Consider the following 11217-nt stretch of genomic DNA (forward strand, 5'->3'; position numbering starts at 1 on the left):
AGTGATTTGGACCGTGGCATGATTGTTGGTGCCAGACGGGCTGGTTTGAGTATTTCTGTAACTGCTGATCTCCTGGGATTTTCACACACAACAGTCTCTATAGTGTAAAGAGAATGGTGAGAAAAACAAAAACAACCAATGAGCCAATGCGGAGGAAAACACCTTGTTGATGAGAGAGGTCAACAGAGATCGATCTAGCAGAAAGGCTATGGTAGCTCAGATAATCGATCTGTACAATTGTAGTGAGCAGAAAGTACAACATGCCGAACCCTGAGGCGGATGAGCTACAGCAGCAGATGACCATGTTAGGTTCCACTTCTGTCAACCAAGAACAGAAAACTGAGGCTGCAGCCCACGTTAGCCTCAGTTTCCTGTTCTAGGTTGAAAGTACTGGTGCCTGGAGGGGTCTTCTGCTGCTGTAGCCCATCCGCCTCAATGTTCGACGTGTTGGGTGTTCAGAAATGCATTTCTGCATAGTAACGCATGTTTATTTAGGTTTCTGTCACCTTCCTGCCAGTTTGGACCATTCTGGCCATTCTCCTCGGATGTCTGTCATTAAAAAAGCGTTTTCGCCCACAGAACTGCCACTCGCTGGGTGTTTTTGTTTTTCGCACCATTCTTTTTACACACTAGAGACTGTTGTGTGTGAAAATCCCAGGAGATCAACAGTTACAGAAATACTCAAACCAGCCCATCAGGCAATCATGCCATGCTCCAAATCACTGAGATACATTTTTTTCCCCATTCTGATGGTTGATGTGAATATTAACTGATGCTCCTGACCCATATCTGCATGATTTTATACATTACACTGCTGCCACATGATTGGCTGATTAGATAATTACATGAATAAGTAGATGTGCAGTTCTACCTTATAAAGTGGCCGGTGAGTGTATATACAGTGTTGGTTCATATATAGCCATATGTCAGATTTCTGTATTGGTTGAAATTGTGATTATTATAGTAATATTTTCTGTTGTTTCTGGAAATACTTGATATGATGTGTGTTTAAACAGAAAATAAAAAAAAATAAATATACATATTTTTTAAACTGCACTTACAGCAATAATAAAAATAAAATGCGTCCACTTTCAGGTACTGATAGAAATTACTGATGCATCGTCGGTAATTACATGGGACTTTGATGTGTGTAAAGGCGATATTATCTTCAATATCTACCACTCCAGAAGGGCCCCTCAACCGGCCAAAAGAGACGCACTAAGCGCACACAACCTCGCCTGCCCCTGCAGCAATAATGTCCAGTTCATTGACAGATCGTGGATGCTTGGACAAGACTACAGCATGGTGGAGACAGCCCTTACCTGCAGAGAGGGAGAGAGTGTACAGGTACTATGAGAGCATTTGTATTGTTTTCACGAGAAAACCCAGTGTATGTAGCACTGTGGTGTGGTGCAAAAAAATTGGGGTTGTAAGCTAAATTTGTTGGTTCAAATCCCTAGGGAATATCAATGAAGTATCAATGTTGTGCCCCCGAATGGATCCAGGGTGACTGTTCTTTAAACATGGAGTGTAGGGATATGTCCCTACCAAAGTTAAGAAACACTGAGTAATTTCTAGTGATCGCAGTTGTGACTGAATGGAATTTAATTGTATAAATAAAATTCAGATTTATTAGGAATGCTGTCTATCCCTACCGATATTCCTAGTGATCGCAGTTATGACTGAGGGGAATATAAGTAATACAAGTTTTTGTGTCATGTTATCAATCGTAAAATTATTATTGTATTTCTTTGAATAAATTTAATTATCATTTATAAGGGATGCCGTCTAGCACGTGACTTTGCCTTTCCTTTTTAATGCCTTGTTTATTCACTTTGGCGTGAACCACCGCAGACGGCTCGCACCGTCAGAGGCTCTGAGAGAAATGTATACAATGTGTTCTCTGTTGCAATATTCTCTTAAACTACAGGCAGAAGAGCAGAGAAAAAATCAGCTGAACATGCAGTAAATAACAGTGAGATTTAGTGGTTTACTGAACTTTACATTTACCCTTTCAAGGTACAGTGAGTTGTTCACTGGGTGTCATATGTGGGCAAAACAACTAGAATCAAGTCTGTGTGTCTCTTGTCCTAAACACTCTCTGTTTATTACAGTTTACATTTTAGAGACTTGTGATGTTGACTTTTACATTACAAGTGCTTAACATAATCAAATTGCATTAAAACATGTTAAATACAAAATCAATACAATTTTATACTTTATAAAATTGGATTAAAAAAACATTTTAAATAATACAAATTATATGTATTTTTTTTATTTTGGTCCAATAATATGCTGACAGAATATTTTATTACTATTTCTTAAATAAGCAGTGAAACATTTTTGTTTTAAAATGCTATTAATATTTTAAAAACTTTTGTCCACCAAATCAAAGTCAAGTGGTTTAAACAACATACATCAGGTTCTTTAAAGTTTTAATGAAAGGCACATTTTGTTCAGGTCAAATGGAGTAACCCTAAAAAAAAACATATATATATATTTGTGTATGTTATACAAATGTATGTTATTTGTAAAAAATAAATATATTTTTTGCAATTAAAATATGAAAAAGTTTGAAATTAATAATAACAATAATAATAACGATTAAGTTGTCTATATTCACATGTGTACAACGAGCAAGTATTTGAAGACCTTTTACTTGACCGCTACACCACGTTTCACATTTAATTTGTAAGTTATAGGAAATGCTATAAATTTCTATTAAAAATATATGAAATCACCGTGCACACAAATATTGAATTCATATTAACTTGATACTTGTCTTTAAATTAGATTTCTTTAAATACTTTTTATTATTATTACTAATATTATTCATGGACAAGCTTATTTGTCAACAACCCAAATACTAAATAACTTACCTAATACTATAAAATGTACATAAGAACAACTAGATGTAACAATATCACAGCTGTAGTTGTTCTAACATACACCTTCTGGTGCTACTTGGACACGTCATCAGTGATGAACCCGGGGTCAAAAGGTGTTTCGGGTCTTTAATCAACAGACACCCTCGCCCGGGCGACCCAGCCGGGGGTGATCAGTCCCCGGCCTGTGTCCAAGTGGTGTGCTACTCCACGGTTCCCCCCTCCTGATCCACATCCATCGTGAGGCTTTTTCGGCAGCCTCAGAGATGTTCTTTATGGCTCGCCTGCACAGTTGTCCTTTAACTCCAAGGAGTTTGAGTGTTCGGGGTAACGACTGTCCTGCAAAGCCCCGGCAACCGACCTCCACTGGCTCATTGCGTGTTTTCCAGCCGCCGCTCCTGCACTCCTCCACCAACTCTGCATATTTGGCTCTCTTGCGCTCATTTGCCTCCTCCAATCTGTCTTCCCAGGGGACAGTAAGCTCCACTATGACCACCTGCCTGGTCGACTCCGATGTAATCACCATGTCTGGGTGGAGTGAAGTGGCCGTGATGTGATTCGGGAACTTGAGCTGCCTTCCAAGGTCCACTTGAAGGTGCCAGTCTCTTGCATTGGCCAGGAGCCCGCCTGGGGAGCGTGGCTGCTGATGTGCCTTCTCTCCAGCTCTGACAAAGGATATGGTTTGCTTGGAGGGCTGCTGACTCTTACTGCTCTGAATTGCTGTGGTGATAATATCCGCAAGAGCCCTGAGGACTTGGTCATGTCGCCAGCGATACCGCCCATCCCCCAAAGCCTTTGGACAGCAGCTGAGGATGTGCTCCAGTGTGCCACTCCTTTGACACAGTTGGCATGTTGGTAAGTCTACCAGGCCCCAGCGGTGTAGGTTGGATGGGCTAGGTAGAAGATTGTACACCGAATGGATCTGGAACTTGATGTGCTGTGGTTCAGAGCTCCACAGCTCTGCCCAGGTGATCTTGCGCTGCTCGGCGTTCTCCCACCTAGTCCAGGCGCCTTGCTGTTTCATACCGACCATCTTGGTCATGCGGTCCTCCTCCACCTCTGCCCGCACCTCGTCCAGCACCAACTGACGCTTCTCCCTCCCTCTTGATTTGTCATAGCGTGGCTTAGGGAAACTGCCCAGGCCTGCACGTCCCACTGCCACGTTGCCAACCAAGACACCATGCCTCAGCCGAGCCTCCGCTCTGTCCACCGCTTCCTGTGCCTTCCACTTCCTTCCCGTCTTAACACAGATTCCAGCTGAGGAGACTTTGGCATCGGAGGAATCTTGGTACATGATGACCTCCCGGGCACGTGTGACCTTGAATTCCTCGGACAAGCTTGGGAAGTTGCAACTTGGTGGAATGGCCATAGAGGGCGATGTTACTCAGGGACCGTGGGAGTCCTAACCACCTCCTGAGGAACTGACTGATGGTTCTCTCCAGTGCTTCTACCTTTGTCATGGGTACCTCGTATATAAGAAGGGGCCAGAGAAGCCTTGGTAGGATTCCATGTTGGTACATCCAGGTTTTGTACTTTCCTGGAAGCCCCGACTTGTCGACTGCCGTGAGCCAGTTCCTCATGTCGCTTCTGGTTTGTTGGAGCGCGGTTGTGTCCTTCAGGGCGCTGTCAAAGATCTTCCCCAAGCTCTTGACTGGTCTTTCTGTTACTGAAGGAATTTGTGTCCCCTCCAAGTTAAAGCGGAACCTATCGGCCACTTTGCCTTTCTTTAAAACCAGGGACCTGGACTTGGCTGGCTTAAAACTCATCCTTGCCCATAGGCATCTACACCGGGGAACTGAAGCTGCTGTCACAGTAAGGTCATCCTTGAAGGCTCTTATGGGTGGCTGCCGAGTACCAGATCTAGCCATGGGACCTCTACATTCCACCTCTGATGATTTGACGATCATGTTCATGGCTAGAGCGAAGAGTGGTACGGAGATTGTACAGCCGGTGATAATACCCTTCTCTAGCCGTTGCCAGGCAGATGTTACCGTTCCTGATGAAACTCTCAATCTGAAACTGTTGTAGTAGTCCAGAATAAGGTTGCGGATCGTCTCTGGCACATGATGTCTTGTCAGTGCTTCTTTGACCAGCTTGTGGGGAATAGACCCGTAGGCATTGGTAAGATCCAGCCAGAGTACGGCAAGGTCTCCTCTTTTCTCCTTTGCCTCCCGGATCACCTGGCTCACCACTCCTGTGTGCTCTAAGCATCCAGGTACTCCTGGGACTCCCCCCTTTTGCACTGAGGTGTCTATATACCCGTTCTTCAAGAGGAACTCCATTAGCCGTTGTGACACGATCTTGAAGAAGATTTTACCTTCGACACAGAGCAGCGAGATTATGCGAAACTGCTCGATGGTACTTGCATTCTCTTCTTTGGGTATCCAGATCCCCTCTGCTGATCTCCATTGGGAAGCCACCTTCCCTCTCTGCCAGAACACCTTCAGGATTTTCCAGAGTCGTAAAAGGAGCCTTGGGCACTGTTTATAGACCTTGTAAGGTATTCCGCTGGGACCAGGAGTGGAGTTTGATCTTGCTGCCATTACCGCATCCTTCACTTCTTTCAAGGTGGGCCCGGAGATGTTGAACTGGGCCGCTGGTTCTGGAGGTTCGATGAGCTTCTCACAGGGGCCGAGGTCTTGCTCCCTAGCAGAGTCACTGAATGTGATACTGAGGTGGTGGTTCATTTCCTCTGCCGAGCACGTGAGGTTGCCGGTTTTCTTCTGTCCCAGGAGTCTCTTAGTGAAGCCAAAGGGATTTGAGATGAATGCCTTACGCTTGCGGGCTTGCTCCTTCCCCTTTTTTCTGTGCCACTCGGCCCGCCTGAGTGTGGTGAGCTTCTTCCTTACAATCTCTCTGAGCTCTGCCAGGGCCATTTTCTCCTCCTCCTTTGCTACCTTGTACTGACGTTTCAGGGATCGTAGATCTTGTCTGAGCTGGCTGATCTTTACCTCTTGCCGGTTTGGTTGTGATGGAGTAGATGTACCACACTTTTCTATAACACCAAACCGCTCTGCGCCTATACCCATTGTGAGGGTGCACATGGAACGGAGTTTCTGTTCAACATTCCCCTTGCATGTCGACTCCAAGATCTTATCGAGGTCCTCATCGAACTGGTGCCACTCCTTCTTGTTAGCGATAGGCCACTTCACCCGGCGCTGTTCTGGCTTTTTGCTTTGAGAAGAGGCTAGTGCAGCTTGGAGGTTCCGGGCCTGGCTCCTCCTCCGTCTAACCAGGTTTTGCAACCGGTACTCCAGAAACTCCAGAGGTACTCCAGAGGTACTGGCTACTGCCCCTGTGCATTGCTGCATTCGTCCACCCTTAAGGCAGGCCATCTTTGTCTGATAGATCTTCAGACCTGTCGGGTTTTTGCAAACCTTGCCGCAGATACAAACTGTGCTCATTGTCGGTTGTCCGTTTGCTTGTGTCATAGCCTGAGAGTCTGTCCGATTGGGATTCTCATTCTCCCCCCCTCTCGGGAATCCCTGGGGGTATTTTTCAGAAGGGTTTTTTTGTAGCTTGCTTGGGTGCTCCTTTACAGGAGCTGCAGTTCGGGCTGCTAACCCTTACTGCCCCGGTTGCCGTCTTTCCGCGCTGTCAGCTGTCACTCCAGCCGTTGCCATACTATTCATGGGCATCATCCGGTCTTTCCCGGAGGTCACTGGCTGAGCCAGCAGTGAAAGTTCTAACATACACCTTCTGGTGCTACTTGGACACGTCATCAGTGATGAACCCGGGGTCAAAAGGTTTTTCGGGTAAAAACACCTTTCGGGTAAGATGTTTAAAACTAAATATATGCCCTTGCCCTAAAATAAATGTAAAATGTAGTAAATATTAATGTTTCGAGTCTTGATGAGTTTAAAAATCTGTCAGTGACTTCTTAAACTAGTTAAAAAGATATTTTATGCTAGACTTTCATTCTCTTTAGTGATCCATCTCTTTTCCATCAGGGTTCTCATGTGACACGCTGGCCTGGATTGTACATCCTGCAGTGGCGTTTTTACAGCATTCCAACATGTATATCATCCAGCAGGCCACGTGTGGATGACGTTCTGGCTTCACTGCAGGTCTCCTCACACAAATGCAAGCTCATGTATTTCACTGAGGTGCTGCAGTCCACTGACTTCAGGTTAATAATATTTACCTTTTCATACATATTGTAAGGTGTTTAAATGCTTAGCATGAAAATTCAAACATGGTAAACATGGTAAAAATCTGTAAAGCTCAAAAAAAGGACAAAAAATACAATAATAGTACCATAAATGTAGTCCAGATGACTCATGTTGTATAAGACTTTGCAAGCCATTTGATAGCTTCCTGATAGGAACAGACTGAAATTTAAGTCTATTATCAGTGTTGGGTATAATGTAAGTTACTCAAAAAAGTAATCGACTACTCCACTCAATGAATTCAAAATGATGTTTTGAAATGTTCTACTTATGGGGTGTAAGCCGTACAGCTGTTACAGAAATGTAAATAAATATTACATATTAATATAATGAATGTGTTGTGTATTATACCTAAATAATATTATTTGAGAAATGTAATTTCCTTATATTTTACATTCACTTTAAAGCAATTCATGTAATTGAACATCAGTAACTGTGATCAGGTGGCGTATGTATAAAGTGGCTTAGAGTAAAAGTTTAGTCTGAAGGGTGTCATTATTCTAAGAATGGTGTCATTTTGCAATTATTTCTAGAATTAAGAATAAGTGTAATTATTATTATTATAAAACACAACCTTGGTCAGTGACATTACCATTGTGAAATGTGTTTCTATTGGAAAAACACTTGAAAAATGGTACAGAGCTGCATCTGAAAAGAGCCAGACCAAGCACTTGATATAAAAGTTTGATTGGAGCTCATCATCTCATGTGGGGTGTCAAGTGCTATAACAGATTTCTTCTGCTGTTTAATGAGCTTAAGAAATTTTTGGCCCAAGTGCATACCTTACATTTAACTGATTTATTCTTATCTGTTATTCAAACTGACTGGAAGTCAAAGCGTAGGACTATTCTCAAGAGCATTTCTGAGCTGTCTGATACATGCAGCCCCTGATTTAACCATAATGAATTACTTTGTAATCAGATTTCACCAACACTGGTCTTTAATCACTGAAATCCTTCCCCTCCACTGTGGCTTTTGAATCAAATATTGCCTTTTTTAATCAATCATCACTTTTCAAGGAAGGTTGTGTGAAATCATCAAATGCTTCTCCAATTTTTTAATAAAATGTTTTTGGTGAAGTATTCCTTTAATCCAAGCCCTAAATACAGTTGTATAAACAGTTGAGCGTTCTATTAAATACTTGCATAAATTAAGTATTTTGTCAACTGCTGGTATTTGTACTGTATATTAATACTAATAATAATAATACAATTAAAATTATTATTAATAATAATAATAATAATAATAATAATAATAATAATAAAACTGTCCATATGGGTTAGTATCTGGTGGTATACTTAATTTTGTGTTGGCCTGTGAATATGTGTTTCACTTCTCCTCTTTTTTTCTGTTAGGGGCTCCATGAGCAGTCTGGAGTCGAGTCACAGCGGCTTCTCTCTGCTCAGTGCCACCACCACCTCATCCAGCCAATCACAGACAAGTTCAACTATTTCAAGATAGCATCTTTGTTCAGCTGGAAAGCAAGAAACTTTAGTTTGCGAGTTAAGCAAAATCTCCTCTTCAATGCCAATATACGAACCTGATGGCCTGAATCATGGAACAGAACTTTAAAGGATTGTTAATAGTTCAATACCAGTTAAACAGCACTTGTGGAGTTAGTGTTTATTTTTACAAAAATAAGTGACTCTAATTTCGTTTTTTAATAATGATTAGTTTTTTAATAACTAATATATATATATATATATATATATATATATATATATACACACAGGGTTGGGGAGTTGCAGAATATGTGTAATGGGATTACATATTTAAAATACAAAATATAAGTAACTGTATTCCACTACAGTTACAGTTTAAATCATTGGTAATTAGAATACAGTTACAATCAAAAATTATTTTGATTACTGAAGAGATTACTTTATTTTATTGTCATTTGTTTCATTTCAGATGGAAAACATTTATAAATATAAATGATGCGATTCAAAGTGCATTTGAACAGCGGTGAAACACTTTCTTATGATGTGTTACATTCATACGAGCAGACAGAGAAGAACGTTTGAAGTAAGTTTGAAGTAAGTTTGGAGCAGAAGAAATAGAAATACATTTTGGGTACATTTCTATGAAGAAAGTTCACGTTGGATCATAATTTATTTTTTCAAGTAAAACCTTTGATATTAGGGCTCAATTCGTATTCTTGATAATAACTTTTGTATTGTCTTGCTGTAAAAATATTTAAAAATCCTTAAAACAAGATCAATTTGATTCATCTTGTCTTTTTCAGAGAATGTATTTTTAACATGTTTGTTCCCTTCCGAGGGAACTCGCACTGCGTCGTTGAAAACGACTCTTTGGGGAACGCTCCTTAGCGTGCGCCTCTGAAGTATGAATGAAACTATTCCAATCTTGATTGGTGTTGCGTCATGACGTAACATGTGACGGCATAACCGGATGCATAAAAGTGACGCCGGCACACATACACATTAGCTTTCGCTCTTCAGCAAGCGCTCTATGTATATTGTTTGTCTTATTTGGTGTTGTTTGTCCTATTTAAAAGAATTATGGCCACCAAGCAGTTCAAGAAGTGCGTGCACCCCTGCCCTCGTTTTATTACGGGTAGGGACACGCACGATTTGTGTGTGAACTGTTTGGGAGCGCAGCACGCACAGGCAGCTCTCGAGGGATCTGCCTGTGTAAGTTGTGAAGCACTGCCCATGAGAGTGCTGCGCTCCCGGTTGGCGTGCTTTGATGAGCACGGTCAGGCTCGCGTTCCCCACGGTTCTGGTCCCGCGTCTGTTGAGGCAGCGCGGCGATTGAGATCGTGGGGTTCGCAGCGGGATCTTGCAGATGAGAATGAGACTGCTGCGGCACTTTCTCATTCTTCATTTGAGGATCCCGAGCCTACTGTGAGTGGTGCAGAAGCCCGCGTCGCGGCTTCTTCTGCCCACGATCAGGTCCCAATGCTCGAGCTCTCTGCTTCCGAGGAAGTGGAAATGCTCAGCATTGATGCGGACGACCGTGAGCAGCCAAGCACGCCGGTTTTCGGCCAGGCTTTTGAGGAGCTGATTCAGGTTGTGACGCGTGCTGTGGCCAGACTTAACATTAGCTGGCCACAAAATGAGCAGGGAACGCACGTCGGAAGCAAATTAGACGAGCGTTTCCTGCAGCACGCGTCACAACCCCAGCGCCGGGGTTTGCCGTTTTCCCCGATCTCCACAAAGAGATCTCGAGATCGTGGGATAAACCACATTCGTCCCGTGTCTCCACCCCCAGTGTGGTCGATTACAGCGACGTTTTAGGGGCACGGGATATGGGCTATGGGAAGATGCCTGGTGTGGAGGAGGCTTTAGCCGGTTACCTCTCTCCTGAGTCGGCATCTTCCCTTAAAACCCCGGCGCTGCCTAGTAAGCCCTGCAGAGATACATCTGCATTAATAAGCAGGGCTTACATGGCGGCAGGTCGGGCTGGTTCGTGCCTGCACTCAATGGCGATTTTGCAGGCGTACCAGGCCGATCTCCTGAAAGACTTAGACGAGGGGAGGGGCCAACTCCCGAAGATATCGCGGAGTTGCGCAGAGCCGCAGATCTGTCTCTCCGGGCAACTAAAGAGACGGCCCGCGCTATTGGCCGCTCTATGGCAGCTATGGTGACCACGGAGAGGCATCTGTGGCTAAATTTATCGGGAATAAAAGAAAAAGACAGAGCTTTTTTGCTTGATGCCCCGCTCTCGCCCTCTGGCCTGTTCGGCGACGCCGTTACATCGGTCGTCGACAGGTTTCAAGAGGCGAGGAAACAATCTGCGGCGTTCAAGCAGTTTCTCCCCGTAAATCCAAGTCTAAGTCAAGTAGGGTGGGGCAAACACATCAGCCCCAGCCTTCAGTCAGCTCCTCGCACCGCGCTGAGCAAAGGAGAGCGTTTCCTCTAGAGCCCCTCCTCCAGGAGCTTGGCAACAGAGGAAACGCTCCCAGCGAAGCCCTCCAGCCAGGGGGCCGACCTGAGGGACGTCCTTAAGGCTAGGAGGGCTTCGGGAAGAGGTCCTAACCGGGGTGTTAGAACCTCGGAGGGCTGCCCCCGCTGCAGAGCAACCGAGGTTGTTCTCGCAGCGGAGTCCTCAGGAAATCGGTGTTGGTTTCCCGCCGTCTCTGACGCTTCGGGCCACACCAATCTCCAGCGAAAGCACACCGTGCCGTTCGCGTCAAAAAA

General features: G+C 43.9%; 1 protein-coding gene across 1 annotated transcript in view; it reads left to right on the forward strand.

Annotated features, from left to right (window-relative positions):
* The window catches only part of LOC127653320 (SEC14-like protein 1), a 30707-nt gene extending 21344 nt beyond the window's left edge, over positions 1-9363 (forward strand). Inside the window, exons 14-16 of the mRNA XM_052139971.1 lie at positions 1096-1347; positions 6836-7014; positions 8410-9363. Coding sequence (XP_051995931.1) covers positions 1096-1347; positions 6836-7014; positions 8410-8515 — 537 coding nt within the window. The 3' untranslated portion in view covers positions 8516-9363. The remainder of the gene's footprint in view (positions 1-1095; positions 1348-6835; positions 7015-8409) is intronic.
* Positions 9364-11217: the final 1854 nt, after the last annotated feature.

The sequence above is a fragment of the Xyrauchen texanus genome, chromosome 12, assembly GCF_025860055.1.
Source record: "Xyrauchen texanus isolate HMW12.3.18 chromosome 12, RBS_HiC_50CHRs, whole genome shotgun sequence".
Taxonomy (NCBI): Eukaryota; Metazoa; Chordata; class Actinopteri; order Cypriniformes; family Catostomidae; genus Xyrauchen; species Xyrauchen texanus.